Here is a 23780-nt window from a genome sequence, read left to right as displayed (position 1 = left end):
GACACAGACGTACGAACAGTCAAACGCTCTCAAATATATAGTAAATAGCTGTCTCTTTCTCCACCCCGGCCCCCTGCTGGCCCAATGGGGTTATAGCTGTCCCAGTCCCCATCTCTGGCCCCTTGCTGCCCCCCTGTGGTCACTACACAATATAACCATCCCTGCTAGCAGAGCCCTGCCTTTCCATGTTATGAGAAACAATTGCATTCCAGGCGCATCCCATTGTCCTGGCACAACCAAACCCCGATCTTGCTTTAAGTTGTAAGAGGAAGCTGCCTACCAAATTTGGTGGCCCAGCTCTTCCTATTTAGGAGGAGTTCTTGATCAGACAGATTCACAGACAGACGTATGAATGCGCACGCACGCACCTCTCCATCAGGTTTATACTTAAAAGGCTACAATATTTAGAACCACCACTGCCTGGAACAGAAGTGATTCTTTTTGTTCCTTCAGGGCTCAGTCCCGTATGCTGCTGTGCACGCTCCCTCCCTGACCCAGCAAGCACTTACACACGTATTTAGCTTTAAGCACACCCAGTCCCCCTACAGCCAGTGGGACTGTCCATGCTCTGAAGGGAGTTAATGAACTAGGAACAAAGTGCTCAGCGCTTTGCAGAGCTGAGCCCTCAACGGAAGAGACGCGAGACTGCACAAGTCGGATTTTAAAACACAGCATTGATGCTGGAGAAAAACTCACGTGTTCTCCTGCTAAGTCAGGAGTAGGGAACCTTTTCTGGGTCGGGGGCTGCACACAAGTGAGAAGCAAAAAACAAACAAAAAAACCCCTCACTGATGTGGCCCCTGACAGAGAAGGCACCCCCCACTTTCCCCTCACGCATCAGAGCCTGGGGGGGCCGGGCTAGTACATTGTGTGCTCCAGCTCCCTGGGGGGACAGCGAGGAACTACAGTGCCAGCGCAGGCACCCCACTGCTGGAAGGGGGCAGCGTCGGGGGCCAGATCCAGGCAATCCAGGGGCTGCATTCGGCCTCTGGGACTCAGGTTCCCCACCCTTGCCTTAAGTGGTATTATGTAAACTAGGGATGTTACTGTGTACCCGTTTACATGATTAACCGATGAGCTTAGGCTCATCGGTTAATCCTAACGGTTACACCCCCCCCTTGCTGCCTCTGTATCAGAGGCAGCAAGGTAGGAGGCAGGTGCCTGTTCCTGCAGAGCCACCTCCCCCCTCCCCCCCCGACTGCCAGAAGCAGCAGCGCGGGGGGCAGGCAGGAGTCTGTGCTCGGGGCTTCGAGAGAGAGGCAGCAGCACAGGGGGTGGAAGGGCCGGCAGGAGCCGGTACACATAGGAAGCCAGCTTTCAAGGAGCTGCCTGCCCCCCGTGCTGCTGTTGGGGGACAGGTGGGAGCTGTATGCACAGAGGCAGCAGGCGGGAGCTGGTGCTTGGGGGGACCCGACTCCCACCTGCCCCCTGCCTGTAAACGTGTAACTGCTAAAAAATTCAATGGCTACATGTTTACAAAAAGAAACCATCTGTTAACATCTCTGGCGTGAACTGCACTTTGTCTCCGCTCTGCTGGCAACCTTAGTATCTCTTACAGAGCAGAATGGTACAGGCAAAGGTAGGGATGTTACACAGCGGTTAATCGAGCAGTCAATGAACCTCATGAATTCTTACTGGTTACTCGACTATTCTATAGTCCCCGGGGGCTGGGACTCTTGAGGAGCCTCCTGCCACTCTGCACTGCTGCCTCTGTATCAGAGGCAGCAGTGCAAAGTGCCAGGCAGGAGCTGGTCTGCGAGGGGAACTCCCCTCAGAGTGGCTGCCTGTCACCCCACGCTGCTGCCTCTGATATAGAGGCAGCAGCATGGGGTGGCAGCATCCCCTGTCCAGACAAGGGGGGAAGGTCTGAGCTCCCAGACCCAGTGCAAGCCAGGACTGAGCTGGGGGGCCTGCCCGCTCGGCTCCTAATACACTTTAAATGCAGAGCCTCAGCAGGGATAGGTCCCAGGACTGAGCCGGGCTGCTAAAAAAACTTATTGGCAAGCAGGGGGGAAGAAATGTGTATAGTCTATAGCATTACCTATGTGCTTTTGCTTATCAGTTAATTGACTAACACTATTACATCCCTAGGCAAAGGGAATCCACACCAGGTCTGTCTGGCATTGCAAGCGGATGTTCTGGAGCATGGTACATGGCGCCAAACAGACACAGCAGCCAAATCATGGTTGCCTTGCACAGCCTCGGAGAAGAGAATGGAGAGTGAAAGGCGCTGCAGGTGGAAGGCTGCAGCTGTGGACTGCAGGGCTGGAGAGGCGTTTCTGTGCTGCCAGCAATATCCCAGAGCCCCAAAGGGCCACGACCGGAACAGGAAGAGAATGGCTGTGGCTCTCCGCTGCTTAAGTGCAAGGGAGAGCAAAACTGCAGAGCAAGTGCAGGAGCGGTCACTAGACAGCCTACATCCCCCAGCACCCTGGAGGCGTGGTGTCTGCTGCTCTTCCATGGTGCAAGCATCCGACTGCCAGCTAACCCAACACTACAACCGTTTGCTTCCCCGCAGCTTAACATGTTAGGTCTGATTCAGCAGGCTGCAGGGAGCCCTCCACTCCTAGGGAAGGCACCAGGAGCGGAAGATGCTGAGTAATTCCAGATCAGATGCCCACAGCATTCTGTTTAGTGTGCACAGCATCACACGTACAGCCTCTCTGTAAGCAGCTGTTTTTGCCGTTTGGTGCAGACCAGAGAGCAGCGACAGGACTCTGTGATATCCTGTACAAGTATTAGGCCCCTAAAAAATCCAAAAAGCAAAGAGCTGATTTAAAATACTCCCAGCCAAAAATCTTCATTATGATACACTAGCTAAGCTTGCAAACAGGTATCAATGGAAACAGAAACAGGACATTCTTACAAAAGGTGAAGATATAAAAATACAAATTTGAAAGCCAGGAAGTTCACAGAGTAAGTTCCACAAACAACCTTAGCTGATCTCACACCAATGGTCATCCTCTAGCTACCTATCAATCTTTACATCTGGAAATTCTGAACACAAAGAATAATATGGTGGCAGCAAAATCTTCATTAAAATAATCCACTCAACTGCACTGGCGGCCAGCCAGTCTGCTAGGGATTGGCTCTAGCCATGCAATATCATTCCTAATTTCACAGTTTCTCTTGAATATTAATGCTATGCGCTAGATATCAATTAGGACTCAAGCACTAACAACATTTGAGATTCCAGCCCTAAGACTTTCGGGGGGGGGGAGGGGGAGAAAAAGACTTGGAAACACAAGGCACAATTAACTTTTGGAAAACTTTTCTAGCTCTCCAAGCTCATGTTGAAGTACATGACCAATCACAGGGAAACACATACAATTATATCAGACAGGGAAACACACATTTCCCCTCCTTCACTCCCTCACCAACTCAAGAAGTTACAGGCAGTCAAAACTAAGCTTATAAAGTTAGAATGTTAACCCTGGAACAACTCAGAAAAGTTGTTTTTGACAACATCTCCCAGAAATCTAAGCGGCAAGGTGAGTGAAGCCATTACTGGGAGATACTTGCAATTTTCAAGCTAACACAAAGCTCTTCAGGTGAGAACAGGAGCCATAATTATCGCCAGGTAAGAAATGCTCTGTGTAAGCTCAAAAGCTTGCTCCTCAGTCTCACCAGAAGCTGGTCCAATAAAATATATTTCTCCCCCCAGCTTATGTCTCAAGTATGGACCAACCAGGCTGCAACACCACGGCATGTATCGCCCTGTAGTGGCTCATCCGATTCGCAGCACAGTTTCGCAAAAAGAATTCTACTCTTGACCAAGTCCACGTGTGACATTTCACATCCAGTTCAGTTGTATGGAACGAGTAAAGTCTGTTTTATAATGGAAAGCTAGTTGCAGCCTCTACTACGGACAGAATGGGGATTCTTTCCACAGTGAGGGAAAGAAATTCTCTCTTTAGTCCACATTCCTGAGACCATGCAAGATTTAGGGCTTATCTATGCTGCCCCACAGTTTGGGCTACAGGGTTGGAAACAGCAGTGCACTCATGCAGTCCTAAGGGGCTATGTGTCCAGATTGGAGAGGAGCAGTGCGTAACCCACACACCTAGGCTATGTCTACACTGGCGGGTTGTTGCGCCAGAAGTATGCAAATTAGGCTAAGCGTGGAATATCGCTGAGCCTCATTTGCATATCTAATGAGCCGCCATTTTGCAGAAGAGGCTCTTGCGCCAGAAGGAGCTGTCTACGCGGCCCCTTCTTGTGCAAGAAAACCCCTCTTGCGCAATGCCGCTACGCTGATTATTTTCAGGAATAATGGCACGAGATAAGACCAAGAGATCTCTACAGCATGGACTGGGAGCCAGCTGGCTTTTAGCTCAGAGGGTAAAGGCTCCTATATTAAGCTCTAGAGGTCCCAGGTTCAAATCCGCCTGGTGGCAGTTACTCAGCACTTTGGCGCTCACTGCTATTCACAGCCCCATCACCCAAACAGCAGGGCCATGTAGACAAACCCATAGCAATCTGGCTTCAGTGCCCACGGATCCTGACCCAGAGCAGCATACAAGGCACTTATGTGACTTACACATTTTATAACTAGCCAATAGCCCGTCATAAGACAGGATTTTGCAAGGAACCTGGAAATCATAAGACGGGTGTGTCTTGGTGGGGATCAAGTGTCTCCCTGCCCCACTTCTTTGCCCTGCCCTCGGGTTTCTCCTCCACGTCCTATTCCCTTTCTATCTCGATCTTCCCTCTTAAGCCTCCGGTCTCTCGCTCCGTGTCTCTCTCTTTCTCTCTCTCCTTTTCTTCTCCTACTGCCTCCCCCTCTCTCAGCTCTCCTCCGCCTCCTGCCTCTCTCTCCATCTCTCTCTTTCTCTTCTCCTCCTGCTTTTCTCTCTCTCCTCCCCCCCCCCCCCGTCCATGCACGTTACCGCCCCGCTCCCCCCCTTCGCCTCCCACTGTGGCACTTGGCTGACTTCTGCGCGGCTCAGCCGGGCCGTCGCATGGGAGCAAGCAGCACAAACAGCCGTTTGGGCTCTGCGGTCCCCATGCAGCATGAGGGTCGGTGCCGCTTGAGTGTGGGGTGGATTGTCCTCGCCGCCACAGAGTGATCCTGCCCTGTCACACGGTGCTCAGTGCTCCGCTCCGTCTACTGATCACTGCAGCAACGCCGCTCAGAGGCAAGAGAGAACATGACAGCGTTACAGAGGCACAGGCGCCGCTCAGAGGCAAGAGAGAACATGACAGCGTTAGAGGCATTACAGCGTGACAGAGCCACAGACATTGGCCTTTTATATATATGATAAGAGTGTATGTACTAACCTGCTCGTAGATTTCTATTGCCTTCTGGTACTGCTCCAGCTGAGCAGCATATGCAGCCACCTTCAGCAGGCACCTGTTAGCTGAACTAGAATCAAGAACTTCAGTTAAAGTAAATAACAGCACAGTACCTAGTGGTCAATGTGTCAATTTTCCTACTTCTCTACTAGATACGCCCATTAGTTAATGCATAGCCCAGTAGCTACCTATAAACAATTATATTAAAAATACCAAAATTATTAAAGTACCAAGGTCCAATGAATCTTAAAGCTTTCTGCAAATCTACAGGAAATTCCCTTTCCAGTGACCTATGGGATGATATTCAGCCCCAAAGAGCCTAAGAAGCATGTGCATTAAACATTCCATGGCGTGCGGAAGTCAAGCCTTAAAATCTAAACCAAGGCAGAAACCCGTTTTCACGTGCAAGCACCTTAACAGGACTCTGAGTATTCAAATTGAGATATCTAGACTGATAGGCCAGTAGGGTGAAAGCCAATTTCATGTACCTAAGTGACCATCTCAGCATCTTAATGCAGTATCTGGACATCCCATTAAAGACTCCACAAATTAGAAGAGGCGTATGATACTTGAACATCTTAGTATAGAGAAGACAAAAAGTATAATTCCAGACTGTAAATCTGCCGTATTTAAAATAACTCTCCTATGACAAAGACTTGCCTGTTAGATTCTTCTCCTTTGTAGTAATCTGCCGCTTGTTCGTAATGTGCAATTGCCTAAAAGACAGACGCAAACATTTCTCTCGCAACATGTTACTTTTGAGACGAGATTTTTGGTGAAGACCATTATTTACCAAGCTTAGAATTTTTAAAATAATTCCTCGGGTGGTTTTAAAGGGACAGCATGACATTCGATTGCTACTGTCCCATAGGAGTATTCCAATATTCAAACACTGCAACCCATCTCGAACGACCTCTGAGTAAGAGTTTTACAGCTGGACTACTGACTATAGCTTTTATTACTGTACATAAACCCACTGAAATCACACAGCAAGCTTTGCAGACAGTCTGGAGAAGAAAAAAATGGAGAAGGGAAAGGCCCAGGAGTCCCAGCAGGAAAAGGAGAGAGAGAAATGCCCCAGGACATAAGGAGGCGTCTGTGTCAAAGAGCACAGATGCTGCATATTCTTGTGCACCTACACAACAATCACGGGTAAAACTCCATAGCAGCATCCACCCTCAACATTGCATGTGACATCAGGGACTACCACTCCAGCCCCTTACCACCCCACCCCAAGAGACATTAAGGAAAACCAGAGCTTCACATACACTGACCTGTGAAAGCCACACTGACCTGTGAAAGCCACAGTTGCTGCATGTGTAGCTAAAATGGACATGAATATTCTTTCCTCTTGAAAAGATATATTCTATTAATTCATGATGTTTTTATGGTCTGCTTTTAAATGGCATAGATACTTATTTTCACTGATTGTCACTGCATAAAAATTCTATTCTTTGGGAAATAATGCATCTTTATTAGCTCACGACACACGCTGCGGAATCCCTAGCCCTTCTGAAATCACTCGCTTGCTTGTCGCTGCACAGTGTGACAACTCACAGGATCAGTGAGCTCACAGGATCAGTAAGTGACAACTCACAGGATCAGTAAGTGAAATCATCTACAGGTTCAGCAAGTGCTGCAAAATTAACAGGCGCACTGACAATGTTCTAGTCATACGTTTACCGCCCCACCCCCAGCACCACAAAATTCCTAATAGGCCCCAAACCAGCAGGGCCACACAGAGCATAGGACACCGCAATGCATTATTGCCATAAAAGTGCTCTCCTGGAGCCTCTTGGAGTCATACCGCTACAATGGGTTCTTTTACTAGCCCTTGTGTCTAGCTGTTTGAACTTAGCAGATGGCTTCTCTATCTCTGCCCTCCTCCCTAGCGGCAACTTTCCTCCCTTTGATTCACAAGTATTGCGCAGGACACAGCGAGACGCTATCACCCCTGGGATATTTTTCTTACTGAGCTCCAACCTTGTGAGTCAACGATGCTAACGTCCCTTCAAGCTGCCAAAGACACATTCAGCATTCACCCTGCTCCTGGACAGCTGGTTGCTGAATCATTCCATGCTGTGGAGGATGGCTTCGTCGGGAAGCTCACATTTTGTCATGGATATTTTTAGTAAAAATCAGACCGGTCAAGGGCAATAAACAAAAATTCACAGGAGCCTGTGACGTGCCTGAATTTTTACTAAAAATATTCTTGATGAAATGCAGGAGGGTCCAGTACCCACAGTAAATGGAAGTCTTGGGGCTAAGAACTGCTGGGGGTCCACCAGCAGCAGCTGAAAGCTGCAAGGCTGCCTGCTGATGGGGGCAGAAAACGTCACAGAGGCCTCAGGAAGTCATGGATTCTGTGACTTCCATAACATAATTATAGCCTTAGCCTACCGTTTGCTCACGAATAAGTCCCCCCAAAACCACTACTGGCGTTTTAACACAGCCAAAGGTTATTGAGCCATTAGGGAAAAAAAAGTCCCTCCTTACAGCAAAGGCCTGTGTTTTGAAATATGTGACTGTCATGCATCCTCTCTGAGCAGCTCACATTGATATTGGTGAAGTCTCCCCAGTGATCCACTAATGTTTGCATCACCACACAAAAGTAACCCTTGTGTTCATGCGCTCCATGGCAAGGTGGTTTGCTGCTAAAATAAAGATACAAGGGCCATTTATTGCTTCTCCGTAGTTCAGGAACCTCAGTGCTGCAAATCCATCCACTATGTCCTAAGCATCACAGTCCCATGCAGCAGTAAGTTAATGGCCCTGCACTGAGGCAAGCATTACCATCAGTTGCAGGACAACGGCTCCTGCCACGCGTTTTCCCCACTCCAAACTGATTTCCGGCTGGCCGGTACCAATCCGGCATTGCACGTTTTTACAACTGCGCTCACCACTCACTTCTCCACTGTCAGTGCAACTCTCAGTTTGGTGTTCTTGCACTGGAGGTCTGGGGCAAGCTGGGCACACAGCTCTAGGAACCTGGCCTTGCATGACCAAAAGTTCTGCTGCCGCTGCATGTCTTTCTAAGCCTGCATTTCGATGCAACCCCACCATGAAGCGATCATGTCTTGAGCCCAGAAGTAGCTCTCCACCATCTGCAGCCGCTCTGTGAACCCTTGTCTTGGCATTTGCTATGTCCCACAGCAACCCATCCTCCCAGAAATATTGAATGAGTGCCCACGCAGGTTAAAATGTGCTCCTACAGGCTCGTGCATTACCATTTCTGAGATCCCAGTGTGTCCATTTAACCTGTGTCGAGAGACTGACCTGGGCACTCATTAATAGATGTAAAATAGGGCTGTCAAGCAATTAAAAAATTTAATCGCGATTTATCGCGCGATTAAGAAATGTAACAGTGATTTATCGCATGCACCTCCCCTTTGAAACACCAGGGCGGCATTTCAACAGGGCCAGGCTGCATGGAGCCTGGGATCAGCTGGGGACTCCAGCTGATCCCCAGCTCCACTGTTGCAAAGCCCCTTTGAAGCGCCGGAGTAGCACTTCAAAGGGGCTCCACTTGCGCTGCCCCTTTGAAGTGCCAAAACGGGACTTCAAAGGGGCAGTGCAGCATTAACACCCGCAATTAACGCGTTACAAAGATTAACACGTTAATCCTGTCCTACATTAATCGCAGGCGTTAACGCAGGTCAATTTAAAATACCTACTCGGGCACTCATTAATGGATTCAAAAGTAGCCATTCTTTTACAAAGGAATTTCAGGAACCAACTACAGAGAGAAACTGAGGAACTGACTTTCATTTGCAAATCTGACACGGTCTCTTAGGGACTGAACAAAGACTGAACTGGATAGACCGTTATATTCAACACCCAAATAACATCCACAGCTCACTCAGTCTCATTTAGCTATGGCACTACTATTGACAGAGTTTCTCTCTCCCCCCGCCCCTTCTTTTCTGCTTTAAATTGTGAGGTTTTTTCCTATTTTTTTCCACTCATCTGAAGAAGTGGGTTTTGCCCATACAAGTTCATGATACAGTAAAACTCCAATAGTCCAGCATCCAATTGTACGGCACTCCCGATAGTCCGGCATCAAAATGGCAAGAGCCTAGTGAGTGAGCTTCGGCAAAAAACGAGTCACAAGAAAGCAGCTGAACTGAGCGAAACCGGACGGGACTGAGTCAGTCTGCCACTGGCATTGTGACACGCTGGACAGTGCTTGTGCTACGATAAAAAGGGTTAAAACACTTTATATATAACCATCTTATAGTACCTCCTGATAGTCCGATAATCCGGCACCACCTAGGTCCCAAAGGTTCCAGATTATCGGAAGTCTACTTTACTATCTATATACTGTTAGTCTCTAAAGTGCTACAGGACTACTTGTATTTTCACCTCACAAGTTACCCACATCAGCAAGATTGGAAAGAAGCCCACAGACAGTACGGCCCTAGGAGAGCCTGATTCACGAAGTTCGCTAGACTAACACAGTGAAGTTTCATAATCACACACAGTTCTGACCGCACAGTCACACACGTAATTACAATGAAAAGTTTCCTCAACTTACCTTTTCAATATCTACCAGCTCAGTCTCATAAACCTCTGCAATAGTGATGTGATGTTTGGCAGCAATAGTAAATCGACCCTAGGATGAACAATTAAAGAGAGACATACGGGTTTTTCCCCCCCTTTCTCCTTCAAGTATATGCATAATTTATAACTTTTAATGGAACTCTGATTTAATCAAACTCATGTTACAACAAGAGGCATCAATCTAAGCTGACACACATTGGATACCAACCCCATCTCCTCAAGGTGATACATTTCTTACCAAGTCTGTGTAAATATCGATGGCTGCATTTAAGCAGATCATAGCCTCTGTAGCGTAAGCATTCAGGAAAAACAACGGGAAAAAAAATCAGCTGAGACATGCAGGCATTGTTCAACTTTCATCAAAATAAGGCAGTATTTCTGCTATGTGTCTGTTCTGATCAGAAACTTGAATGTCATTCTCCTCAAACAACCAGCTGACCAGCCTCTGAAACTGAGACGTACATTTTAATGCCTCAAGTTTTACACAGGCAAAACCCTCTGAGGTGTGTGCTTTAAAGGTGCATTTGTACTTGCAAATCTAGTAAACACGTAATGCCAAATCCCATGGAGAAATGCACATCCTAAGTACAAACGGATTTTTCCCGAGCCAAAATTTTGCCTCTGAGAAGGAACACATGCAAAAACTAGCATGTGCAAAAAACCAGTATCCCAGTCTCTTAGTTTGCTTTGAAAATTTTGTCCAGGAGAAGCAAGTTTTTAGTGTACTCAAACACAGGGGTCGGCAGCCTATGGCTCAAGAGACAAATAGGACTCACTAGGGAGCCAGATATGGCTCTTTTGAAGCTTAAGCCCAGCTCCCACCTGCCCCGCAGCAGGAAGCCTGCGCTGTGGCTACAGGAGGCCTGGGCAAAACACCCTCCACAGGCTGGATCTGGCCCACGGACACAGCAGAGAGCCCTCAGAAAAGTGGTGTGGGGGGGCCCTTTGTGTGGTGGGGAAAGTGTGTATGTGGGGGGGAAGATAGAGCATGTTGCACGTGCCGCATCACCGACTTGCTCGATCATGTGATGGCGTCAAAATGGTGGCGCCCGGGTCGCCCTTCCGCGGATCGTTATTGCTGACGCGCCACCCTGGACAGGCTACGCAGAGAGAGAGTAACGCACACAGGGCAGGTTGATGAAGAAAATGACTACAGGAAGGTTCGATTTCTTGCATGGCAGGAGGTGAACGAGAACTCTGCAACTGACTAAAGAGCAGAGCAGCCTGTGAATCAAGTTGAAAATGGAGTGGTATCGTGGGAGGAGCTCTGGGACATCCGGGAGCGTACGTAAATGTGAACGAAGATACAAAAAATGGGAACCTATGGTTACTGCAGACTTCAGTTTCAACAGCAACATCTCCACTGAAAAGTCATCCCCTCATGCCTCACAGAATTCGGACAGGAGTTCGGTGTTAAAATATTAACAATAAACAACAAGTAAAAGCTCAAAAAAAACCCCACAAAAACTTGTGAGCTTGGAAGGGAGGAAGGAGCGGTGTTTCATGGCTGCTCCAACCCCCAGCACAATCCCACGGGCCAATGACTGGCGTGTGAAACACCAATCCCCTCTCCCCTCACACAGCACAAGGCCCTGAAGCTTGTGCGGGGATGGGGATGGGACAGGCTCCTGAGAAACGTGCTTGGCTGGAGTCTCGCTGGTAAGTCTCCTGGCCAAAGCCTGTCTCTGACACCTCTGCCAGCAGCCCTCTGTCCCCCTACTCCATATAACCCAAACCCTCTGCCCCTCCTGAGCCCATATCCCATCCTAGATCCTGCACCCCAATCTCCCGCCCCAGATCACAACTCTCTCCTGCCCTAGGTCACAACCCAAACCCTTGCACCCCAATCCTGTGCCTCAGGTCACAACTGCCTCCTTCACCCAAACTCAGAGGTCCCCACCCCTGCCATATATAAAGATTATGTTGAAACCTTTTGTGCTGAACATAATATTTTACTTTATTTAAAAATGAAACCTGGCCAACAAGCCCCCAATCATAATACTTCTGCACTGCCCCCACGCACCTCCGAGCCTATCATACACCTGAACCCTCTGCCCTGAGCCCCTCATATCCCTACATCCCCAGTCCCCTGCCATAACACTCCTGCACCCCACACACACCCCAACCCTGTGCCTTGAGCCCCTCATACATCCCAACCAAGACTCCTGAACCCCTACATCCCCAGACCTCTGCCTTAAGATTGACAGAAGACAGCCTGAATGGGTGCTTGAAGCTGGATTTGACTAGTTAGGACGTAAACTTCAAAGAAATGCGTGAAAAGATGCAGTAGCAGAAGTCCCATTGAAGAGAGTCTGTGAGTACAATGATTCACGTGTGCTATTATTAATCATCATGCCAATTATCAATACTATTAAGTTGCATATTTTCAGTCACGCAAATGGGCATTTTTATACAGCTCTTTGTCGACCACTTGCTCTGAATGTTGGGTAGTTTGGCTCTTTGGCTTGAAAAGGTTGCCGACCCCTGCTCAAATACCTAGTGACTGCACAGGAATTTTGTCACTATCCCCGAGAACAGAGGAATGGCCATACTAGTTCAAACCAACTATCCATCTGGCCCAGTATCCTGTCTTCTGACAGCAGCCAGTGCCAGATGCTTCCGAGGGAATGAAAAAAACAAGGCAATTAGTGAATGATCCATTTCATTGTACACCCCCAGCTTCCAGCAGTCAGAGGCCTAAGGACACCTAGGGTATGTCTACACTGCCACCCTAGTTCAAACTAGGATGGCTAATATAGTCATTCGAACTCGCTAATGAAGCCCGGGATTTAAATATCCCGGGCTTTATTTGCATGTTCCCAGGCGCCGCCATTTTTAAATGCCCCATAGTTCAAACTACCTGCCCGCGGCTGTAGTAAGTTGAGGGTCAGTACCATGGAGTCAGCAGGCCTAAATAGAGGCCTGTAACATGAAAACAGCAACAGGCCTTGCAATCTAGTGAGCAAGACTTTAGTTCAGTAACAGGAGCCAAGAAAGAGTCCGTACTGATAACTTCCTTATGTTTGTTTTAACTATGTTTGTTTCTTCACTAGCTTCACACCCTTCAAGATTTTATAGATCTCTGTTACTTAATGAAGCACACTTCATGCTGGGACTGAATATTTCTGCCATAATTCTAAATCCTACTGGGTGAGAAACAGACACGGTTCCAAATTTTGCTCAGTTACAGCAGGGTAAATGCAGAGTAATTCTGTTGAAGCTACTGGATTTACTACAGAGCTACGTCTACACTGGCACCCTTTTCCGGAAATGCTTAAAACGGAACAGTTTTCCATTATAAGTATTTCCGGAAAAAGCGCGTCTCCATTGGCAGGATGCTTTTCCGGAAAAGCACTTTTTCCGGAAAAGCATCTGTGGCCAATCTAGAAACGCTTTTCCGCAAAAAAGCCCCTATCGTCATTTTCGCCATCGGGGCTTTTTTGCGGAAAACACTACTGTGCTGTCTACACTGGCCCTTTTCCGGAACAGTTTTCCGGAAAAAGGACTTTTGCCCGAACGGGAGCAGCATAGTATTTCCAGAAAAGCGGCTGATTTCTTACAGTAGATCGTCAGTGCTTTTCCCGAAATTCAAGGGGCCAGTGTAGACAGCTGGCAAGTTATTCCGGAAAAGCGGCTGATTTTCCGGAATAAGTGGCCAGTATAGACACAGCCCAGTTGTGTACAGATTTAAACAGAACAAAATCTGGTTTACAATTGACACCGACAGACACAAAACAAGAATTACTTCTTTAGACCTGTAAATCCCAAAACACAAAACTGGATGAAACCAGACCTTTATGACCAATCTTATTTCAATAGGGCTTGTGAAAAAAACTTAATCAGACTGCTTCAACCCAGGACAGCTATAATAAATTTAGCATTATTTGCAGAATATGAATGAACAAAAAGGGCCTTAAGCAAACTTCTTTGTTTCACTATGAAAAGACCATACTTTAAAAATGTTTTATCAAATACTACACAGAAGATCATAAATCAAATACCAGCAACTTACTACGCGCCAAGCAGGCTTTGTATATTATTGTATTATATGTCATTTGCCTTACCTTGTGGATCTGCCTTTTTATAAGCATTCCCAGCATCCACAAAACTGATGGCTGCATCGTGTTTACTCTGTAGTTGCATATGGAGCTTGGCTGCCTGACAAAACGCATTTCCTGCAGCTAGGAAAGAAATACAGCAAAAAAGATTAACATTTCTAGTCTAATTTAATAAGCATGAATTTATAGCAGTGGCTACAGAAATGTCAATGGAGCTATAAAATTATAATTTTGAGAGATGCACCCTGATGTACAAACCAAAAACTCTGCATTTGTATGCAAAGATAAGGCCATCACGCTGAGGAACATGCAAGTGCATATTGCAACGTAGGAGCCCCGCTGAAAATTTAAGGTCACATTTTCAAAGACAGCTTTCATTCTGCAGGTACAATTTGTACCTACAAAATCTGTGCCCTCACCTTTACGTCTGAAATGGGATTCAACTCTGAATACCTCGCCCCTACCGGATTTGCAAGTGCACTCAGATAGTCAGAGGTGGTTGATAAAGAGGTACGTTAACTTGCTATGGCAATTATTTCTGCTAGTGTCAAACAGCAGATGGAAATCGCACCTAAGAATTGGGAGGCTCAGATCTATCCCTTTTTGAAATTTTTAGTTCCTGAAACTTGGCGGCAAATAAAATCACTGCTTCTGTTACTATTTCTACCCTATTCTAATATTGAGAAAGTCACATACTCAGAGTGAACTACTCAATAGTGTACGTGCATTTAGCAGGAGATCATCCAAACACCACAAGGGACAGCTAGATACACTGCTCCCTCCCAGTGGGACTTGGCACCTCCTTCTGGTTTGAAAGTCTCCCCCTTTGCTCCTATGCTGATGGCACATCCAAGCAGGAGTTAGAGAGACGCAAATGGAAAGCCTGGGAAGAAGCAAGCAATTTTTTTTTCCAGTTCCTCATCTCCCATTTGTTAAAGAAAAACTGGTGCTATTGTGCCCCGCGTAAACAAAGTTTTCATTTCTTTTATGTGAAAGCCTGAAGAGATGCCAGCGTCTCAAATCCCCTGATAATTCTGTGCATTGATGTTCATGTTTATCTTGGGAAACTTATATTTGCATCAACTTTTCCCATGGCCATCAAATATGGCACAGCATTTCAAACACAGAGCTAGTAATAACCACTCCACGTGCTACACTTCCCCCCCAGCACAGCAGGGAACAGCTCTTCTCCTTGTGTACCTCTGCTATTCCTTCAGAATATTAGATCACTTGCCAGTCTTTGACCTTGGAAAAAGCATGTTTACAAATCTTAAAAACAAATCAAATAGTCAAACAGGAAAGAACCCCAAGAGCAACTTCTTTGTAGGTATCAAGCTTTAATTATTTTTAAATGAAAATGTGCACTTGGACACTGGCTAGTTAACTCAATACTGTAACGACTCTGGACCCCTCCCAGTTCATTCCAGAGAATACTATGGGGGGTTGACAGTGTACATAAATCGCACAGCCATCGTCACTAGTCCCATGGAAACACCCTGCCAAATGGGACTGCACTTAGATCATTTGCAACAGGATATTGGAGCAGTCACAGGTCACTAAGCTGTTTGAAAGGTTCTGAACCAATTATTCAAGCATTCAGCTGGGCAGAAAGGTTTCCTTTCTTCAATTTTTGTGAATTTTGCTGGCTCTGGGTGACTTACGGCACTTCCTCTTCCCAACCCAAAATAGGCAAGATACAAAGCACAAGTGGAGGTGTAAAAACCAAAGGCTGTCCCCTTGTTTTCCCTGATGCACAGATTCCCCACCCCCAACTCTCCACCAAGGCTTTTAATTTGCTTCCTTGCATGTAGAATCATAGACACATAGGGTTAGAAGGGACCACAAGGGCTGTCTAGTCTAACCAGCTTTGTTGTCTAAACCATCCAAGGCAGAGGGCTGTCCAGCCTCCTTCCAAAACCCTCCAGTGAAGAAGCTTCCACAGCCTCCCTAGATGTCCCACTGTTAGGGAAGTAGCTGCTTAGTTGGTGTTTGACCTTTATCTGAAAGATGAATCTCAAGCTTTAAGCCTTTCCTACAATTAACCTTATAAATGAAACAAACTACTCACCATTCCAGTTTTTGGCGATCTTGAACAAGTTTGCAGCCCTGGTGTACATTTCACAGGCTTCTTCCACCTTTGAGTTACCTCTGGAGAAGCCAAAAAAAGTGCAAGTCACTCAATTACAATTTGCAGGCACGGCAATGAAATATCGTCATTTGGGTGTGAGCTAAACCCAAACCGGAGTTTTGGATTTTGTGTTCTTGTCTCATGCAAAGTTACAACTCCATAAAATGTACCATTTCCACTACAAATACTCAAGTGCAAGAGTTTCAGATTTTCCTTTCTCAAGGGCTGGTGTGAATAAAAACCGGAATAGTAGCAGAGGCACATAAAGAAGGACTGGGAAGGTCTAAGACAAGCCCAGATCCTCAAAGTATTTAGGCAGCTAACTCCAACTTCTGGGCCTCACTTGCATTAAATTCAAGCTAGTGCTTGCAGCATTTTTCCTCCCCAGCATTTGCCTAGTTGTAAACATGATCATCAGAGTGGAAGTTTTCACTCCAAAGAAAAAACAGCCAGAGGTCGGAATCACTGCCGTTGATAAATAAAACAAGGACAACAGCGAACAACAAATCGCACTGCTGTACTGGCTGGAGGGGCGACCCTGGGACCAAGAGTGTATGGTCATGACTGGAGGGGTTGCTGGAACCAGTGATAAAGGCCTGACAGGAGGAGGCAGGTTAGAACTGGCAACTGGGCCATGTTGGGAGTCTCACGCTGCAACTGCATTCTGCCTGTTCCCCTCTGGAGCTGCTGTAGTAGAGGCACAGGGTGTAGCTGTGATAGACCAGGGGTGGTCAATAATTTTTGGTGGGGGGCCACTCCAAGATCTTGGAAAGCGGTCAAGGGCCGTACTTTTCTGTGGAGATGCAGGGTCTAGGATGGAGGCTGGGTGCAGAAGGGCGCATGAGGTAAAGACCTGGGGTGCAGGAGACGGTCTGAGAGCGAGTTTGGATGAAGGAGAGGGTTGTGACCTGGGTCAGTGGATTGGGGTGTAGGGTCAGGAAAGGGGTATGGGTGCAGGAGAGGACTCTGGCCTGGGGGAGGGACTCTAGGAGGAGGTGCAAAGTCTGGGAGGGAATTGTGACCTAGAAGGGAAAAAGGGGGTGCAGACTACAGAGGGTTTGGGTGGTGACCTGGGGCAGGGGAATGGGGTGCACGGTCTGGGAGGGTGTTTGGGTGCAGGAGAGGATTCTGGCCTGGGGGAGGGGTGTAGAAGAGGATACAGGGTTTGGGAGGGAATTGTGACATGGGGCAGAGGGGTGCAGAGGGTTTGGATGGTGACCTGGGGAGGGAATTGGGGTGCAGGAGGGGCTCAGGTGCCAGAGACAGGCTTTGGCTGGGAGGTGCTTTCTAAGTGTCTCCTGGCCAGCAGCCCTGCAGCACTCCCAAGGTAGGCTGGGCTCCCTACTTGCTGTAGCCCCAGATCACTTTAAACTGCAGGCTGCTCCCTGCATGTGGCTCTCAGCTCCGGGCGGGGGAAGAGACTTGCACGGCCCCCATCCCCAAGGCCAATCTCTTAGCTCCTATTGACTGGTTGTTTCCAGCCAATAGGAGCTGAGAGATTAGCTAGGGTCAGTTCCTAGAGGCTGGTTGTTTCAGCCAATAGGAGCTGAGAGATTGGGCTGGGGGCAGGAATATCACAACGCCTCCCCCTCCCTGAAAAGCAAAGAGCCACACAGACTGCGCTTTAAACCGCAGCAGCTGAATCTGAGGGTCCCGCAGGGTGGTCTGTGGGCCGGATCCGGTGGCTGCCATATTTTGCCCAGCCCTACGCTAGACACCACTGCCAGAGGAGCTGAGTGAGCCAAGTGGATGCCTTTGTCCAGGGGAGAGGAACTATCTTGGGAGCAGAAGCAATGAAATTTTCTCTATGCAGAACTGAAGAAAAATTGAACAGAGGAAGTATCTTCTGGCTTTAACCTTCCTTTAGGGTTCTCTGCCAACTTTGGAACTGGGGCAGGAAGACAGCTGCTGTGCGTGGTGAAGCCAAGCACCCTTGAAAGGAAGAATGTAGAAAACCACGATTAAATCAAGTCTTCCTGACTAGTGATTTAAATCAATCTGATTTAAATCAAACCCACTCTGGGCTAAAGTGATCCTTGGATACACCAATGGGAAATTTTGACTGGAGTAAAGATGTCATTTTGCCTCTGCATTTGATTTAAATCACGAGTTAGGAAGACTCAATTTAATCATGGTTTTCTACATAAAAGTGCATTCTTGTCGGCTGTTATAACCTTAGTACATATTCTTCACAACTCAGAGACAGATGTAAGTTTCATTTTTAGAAGGTACATACTATACAGTTTTAAAAAGTAACTTATTTTGAAAACTTTTCAGATTAGTTTAACATCAACAACGGAAAATGAATGATTAGTTTGAATTATTCAAGGTAAATGAAGCAGATATTTATGAAAATATTGGGAGGTGAACCATCTCCAATTCAACAGGTTAATCATTAATATTTGGAGCATTTTTTCGTCATGCTGTATTAAGAGGAGAACATCGCCAGAATTGTTTTATTTAACTAAAACAACAATTCTGAGGGTTTTTTTCAACTGCCAATGTACAACATTTTAACATAACAAGTTTTAACAAGTTTTGAACTTAGTTATACATTCAAGATTTTCAAAATCAGGTTTATTTTTGATAGATTTTTTTAAACTGAAATATGGAGTGACTATGTACGCACAATTGCAGAGGGACAATAGGTTTGAGGTCTGTTATTTCTCACCTCTCTATATTATTTATTTATTTTAAAACATTTTCGCTGTTAACAACCAGGTTAGAACATAAGAATATAAGAATGGCCATACTGAGTCAGACCAAAGGTCCATCTAGCCCAGTGTCCTGTCCTCCGATAGTGGCCAGCACCAGGTGCCCCACAGGGGGTGGACTGAAGACAATGATCAAGCAATTTGTCTCCTGCCATCCCTCTCCAGCTTTTGACAAACAGAGGTCAGGGGCACAATTCCTTGCCCCCTGGCTAATAGCCTTTTATGGACCTAACCTCCATGAATTTATCTAGCTCTTTTTTAAACTCTGTTATAGTCCTAGCTTTCACAGCCTCCTCTGGCAAGGAGTTCCACAGGTTAACTGTGCGCAGCGTGAAGAACAACTTTATTTTATTAGTTTTAAACCTGCTACCCATTAATTTCATTTGGTGTCCTCTAGTTCTTATATTATGGGAATAAGTAAATAACTTTTCTTTATTCGTCCCCTCCACTCTACTCATGATTTTATAGATCGCTATCATATCCTCCCTAAGTCTCCTCTTTTCTAAACTGAAAAGTCCCAATCTCTTTAGCCTCTCTGGAGACACAAATCCAGTTTGAGAATTGCAAAACTAAGCATCTCTGATGGTATCTTCTGGTGGTGTCCAACCAGTTCTGAAGCAGTAGCCACTATAGCCAGCGAATAGCCACCTGTGGCTAGCATGTTGGACCCCATGGTAGACTGTACACTGACTGCCACTGGGTAGATAGAAAGATTAACCTAAATAATCTATACAGAAGCCTCTGGAACCCCATAGGATTGGGTCCCTCATCCATGAACTATTGGCACTCATTTACAAAACTTTTCTTAAACATTACGGCTGTGTCTAGACTGGCCAGTTTTTCCAGAAAATCAGACAGACACTTTTCCGGAAAAACTTGCCAGCTGTCTACACTGGCCGCTTGAATTTCCGCAAAAGCACTGATGATCTCATGTAAGATTCTCAGTGTTCTTGCGGAAATACTATGCTGCTCCCGTTTGGGCAAAAGTCCTTTTGCGCAAAAGGCAATTGGGGCTTTTTTGCGGAAAAGCGCGTCTAGATTGGCACAGACGCTTTTCCACAAAAAGTGCTTTTGTGGAAAAGCGTCCGTGCCAATCTAGACGCTCTGTTCCGAAAATGCTTTTAACGGTAAACTTTTCCGTTAAAAGCATTTCTGGAAAATCATGCCAGTCTAGACGTAGCCCACATGAATGTATTATCTCACACTCCAGCATTAGAATTTATAATCCCTATTCTATGGTGTGATATCTTTGAGCTATAATGTAACTGAATTAAAATTATCTTAAGTTTTATTAAAAAAAAAAATCCATTAAAAAGTTTTTTTAATAGTTTTTTATCCGCTCTGCGTTAGCCCTTTTGGCCACAGCATCGCATGGGGAGCTTGCAATCAGCTACTGAGTCATAACCCCCACCTCCAATATTTTTCAGAGTCATTCCTTCCAAGGATAGAATGTATGGCCTACAGCAGCGGTTGGCAACCTTTGAGAAATGGCCTGCCAAGATTTAACTTATTCACGGATGTGTGTGCTGGGGGGAGGAAGGAGCAGGGGCAGACTGGGTACGGTGACCATATTTTCTGAACCAGCAGCAGCTGGGGAGAACAGGTTCATTTAAATCATTACACAGATTAAGCGGTTTAACTCTCTCTCGTTAGTTTATCAAACTTCATTTTAAATAAAGTACAATATGATGTCCAACACAAAAGGCTTCCGTGTTTTCTTTATTTACAGCAGGGGTGGGGAACCTTTTTTGGGTCGGGGTCACTGACCCACAGGAAAATCAGTTGGGAACCACACACGTGGTCAGCCTCCTCCAAAAAAACTCAACCCTCACTGATGTGGCCCCAACAGACACCTCACTCCTCTGGTGCTCCAGCCTCATGGGGCGAGGGGAAGGAACGGGGAGGACTGAGGTTCAGGGTTTCCCATAGGCCACATTGACTTTTCTAGGCTGCCGGAGCTACTGGATTTTATGGATCCCCTACGGCTCTAGGATAGGGACAAAAATGAGGGGTTCAGTGTGCAAGACAGGGCTGCCAGAGAGTGAGACAGAGATGGGGGGCAGAATCTGGAAGGGAGCTGGGGAGCAGAAGGGGGAAAGCTTGTGAGGTCTGGGTGAGAGGTAGGGTGCAGAAACAGGCTGGGAGTAGGATGTTTGGGCCAGCTGGAGGGAGCAGGCACCAGGGAGGGTGCAGTGTGTGGCTAGGAGGGTGAGGGAGCAATGATGGATGCAGGAGCAGGATGTGGGGGGGGTGTCTGGCCAGGAAGGCAGGTGCAGGAACGAGGGAGGGCATCAGAGCAAGCTGTGGGTGCGGGGTCTCGGCAGGAGGAAGGGGATTGGGGTAGGGGGTCTGGGCATGAGGCAGGACGCTTACCTGGCTTTGCGCCCCCTTACAGCAATTGCTGTGGCCAGGCGGGCCCTGGAGGCACTTCTGCGGTTATGCGGTCCTGGGCCAGCCTCAGAGGCCCCGCTGCCGCGACCACGCAGTCTGGGGCTGGCCCCAGAAGCTGCAAGGCCTCACGGCTGCAGCCAGCCCTGGAGGCCAGAGGTCCCACTGCCCCGCCACACAGTCCAGAGCCGGCCCTGAGTTCCTGCCACCGCGTGCGGCTGAAAATCAGCTTGCATGCCATTTATGGCACACCCATGCCGTAGGTCGCCGACCCCTCGCCTAGTCTTTCCTCCTCGACACACAGAGCTGTATAGTTGTATTAAAATACATAGTTTGTTTGTGCCCCATCTAGCAAGTAATCCAGATTGCTCTGTATCAGTGACCTGTCCCCTTCACTGATTACCACTCCCCGAGTCTGTGTCAACTGCAATCTTTCTGAATGATTTTATATTTTCCTTTAAGTCACTGGTAAAAATGTTAAATAGAACGAGGCAAAGTACCAATGCCTGTGCTCCCCTGCCCGCAGTCCGAAATACATCCATTCAATGATCATTCCCTCTTATAATTAAAATTTGAGGTTTACCAGTTAGCCAGCTTTTACTCCATCTAATGTGTGCCGTGTTAAAAAAACTAGAATGTTATAAAATTAACGAAAATGTCATTTGGTACTTAGTTATATGTCTTATAGAAGTCTAAATATATTATAATCAACACTACTACTTTTATTAACCGAATGTGTAAGCTCATCAAAATATATTAAAATATGACAGGGTCTCTTTTCCACATATCAGTGTTTATTGGCATTAAATATAGCACATCCCTTTAATGTTGTATTACCTGAATCCCATGTCAGCTACTCCATTATCTTCCATCAGTGTCAGACTAATAGGCCTATAATTACCCGAGTCATCCCATTCATCCTTTTTAAATATCAGCCCAATATTAGCTTTCTTTCACAACTTCCTTAGTGTTCCAAGACTTATTGAAAAATCAACATTAATGATCCAACAAGCTCTTATAGACATCTTGGATGTAAGTTATCTCAACCTGCCGATTTAAAATGTCTGAGTTTAAAAGTTTAAAAGTTATTTAACATCCTCCTGAGATACTAGAGTAATGGGAAAAAGTGTTATCCTCATATGGTATGACAACATTATCTGCTGTTCTGTTTTTGGGAAAGAAAAAAAACTTTTTATTGAACATTTCTACCACTTCTGCTTTATTATTTATATTTCTACTATTTTCTGCTAGTAATGGACCAATACACCACCAGTAGGATTTGTTTTCTTCTTAACAGACTTAAAAAAACCCTCTTCTTTACTGACAACAGAATCCCTCTGCTTCCCTTATCAATGTTCTACAACTCCTGGATTCACTATTATCACCTTTCCCTTAGGGATGTTAAATTTAGATTAAACAACTAATCAAATAGTCGATGGGATTTCCATCGACTATTAGACTAGTCTATAAGGGTGCCTCCACCTTTGAACTGCCCCAATGGGGCTCTTGTACATTTAAAAAAAAAAAACCCTGTAGGGAACATGGAACCAGCAGGGGACCCTGCACTGCTGACAGCACCTGAGCCTCTGAAATGTTCAAGAGCCCTGGCGGGGCTCTTGTACATTTCAAAAGCAGAACCACAGCAGAAGCAGCGCAAGTGGAAACTGCTTCAGTCCCTGCACGTGCCGTTTCCGCTGAGCCTCTACCGCCCCTACCCTACGCGGAGACAGTGCTGGGGGAAACCGGCTTTCAAGCCAGCTCCCTCAGCACTGGCTCTCCTAGTCCCCACACCGACTTACCTCTCTCTGATAGAGGCAACAAGGGGTGGGGAAGCAACTAGTCGCATCTATAGTCTCTTATAGCCGTACTTTCCCTGCCTTCCATTCGTTATATATGGCTGCTTTCACTTACCTTCTAAACCAAGCTAGCTTTTAACCAATACAGGCAGTCCCCGGGTTACGTACAAGATAGGGACTGTAGGTTTGTTCTTAAGTTGAATCTGTATGTAAGTCGGAACTGGCGTCCAGATTCAGCCGCTGCTGAAACTGACCGCCAGTTCTGACTTACATACAGAATCAACTTAAGAACCCCAGGGTCCCCAAGTCAGCTGCTGCTGAAACTGATCAGCAGCTGATTCCAGGAAGCCCGGGGCAGAGCAACTCTGCCTGGGGCTTCCTGTAGTCAGCGCTGGTCAGTTTCAGCAGCAGCTGACTTGGGGACGCCTGGGGCAGAGCAGCTGGGGTGCTGCCGGGTTGGTCCAGTAGTGCCCAGAGCGGGCGCTGCAGGACCAATCGGCAGCGCCCCAGCTGCTCTGCCCCAGAGTCCAAAACAAAAGCCTGGTCTGCTGGGGGGGGGGGGGGAGCACACTAGCTGCGCCCCCCCCCCCCAGCAGACCAGGGAAACGGGGAGCAGAGCCGCAGCGGCAGCGGGGTGCCGCGCCTCTGAGGCTTTGCTCTGGCAAAGCCTCAGAGGCGAGGGACCCCGCCGCGGCTGTGGCTTCAGTCTGGGTGCCTGTGATCTGCTGGGGACGGTCCCCAGCAGACCACAGGCACCCAGACTGAAGCGGCAGCAGCGGCGGTTCCCCGCGCCTCTGAGGCTTTGCTCTGGCAAAGCCTCAGAAGCGCGGGAACCCGCCCG

General features: G+C 47.1%; 1 protein-coding gene across 2 annotated transcripts in view; it reads right to left on the bottom strand.

Moving 5' to 3' along the window:
- The window catches only part of NAPB (NSF attachment protein beta), a 36853-nt gene that overhangs the window by 10747 nt on the left and 2326 nt on the right, over positions 1–23780 (bottom strand). Inside the window, exons 2-7 of one of the 2 annotated variants that reach the window (XM_075925730.2) lie at positions 15982–16061; positions 13920–14036; positions 10094–10140; positions 9830–9907; positions 5956–6011; positions 5281–5365 (exon numbers count right to left, since the gene is read on the bottom strand). In XM_075925730.2, the coding sequence (XP_075781845.1) occupies positions 5281–5365; positions 5956–6011; positions 9830–9907; positions 10094–10140; positions 13920–14036; positions 15982–16061 (463 nt within the window). The remainder of the gene's footprint in view (positions 1–5280; positions 5366–5955; positions 6012–9829; positions 9908–10093; positions 10141–13919; positions 14037–15981; positions 16062–23780) is intronic. The other variant, XM_075925729.2, reaches the window with a different exon arrangement.

The sequence above is a fragment of the Pelodiscus sinensis genome, chromosome 3, assembly GCF_052426305.1.
Source record: "Pelodiscus sinensis isolate ZL-2025 chromosome 3, ASM5242630v1, whole genome shotgun sequence".
In the NCBI taxonomy this organism is placed as follows: domain Eukaryota; kingdom Metazoa; phylum Chordata; order Testudines; family Trionychidae; genus Pelodiscus; species Pelodiscus sinensis.
The sequence above is the reverse complement of the archived record's forward strand: the minus strand, read 5'-3'. Positions and strand labels throughout refer to the sequence as shown.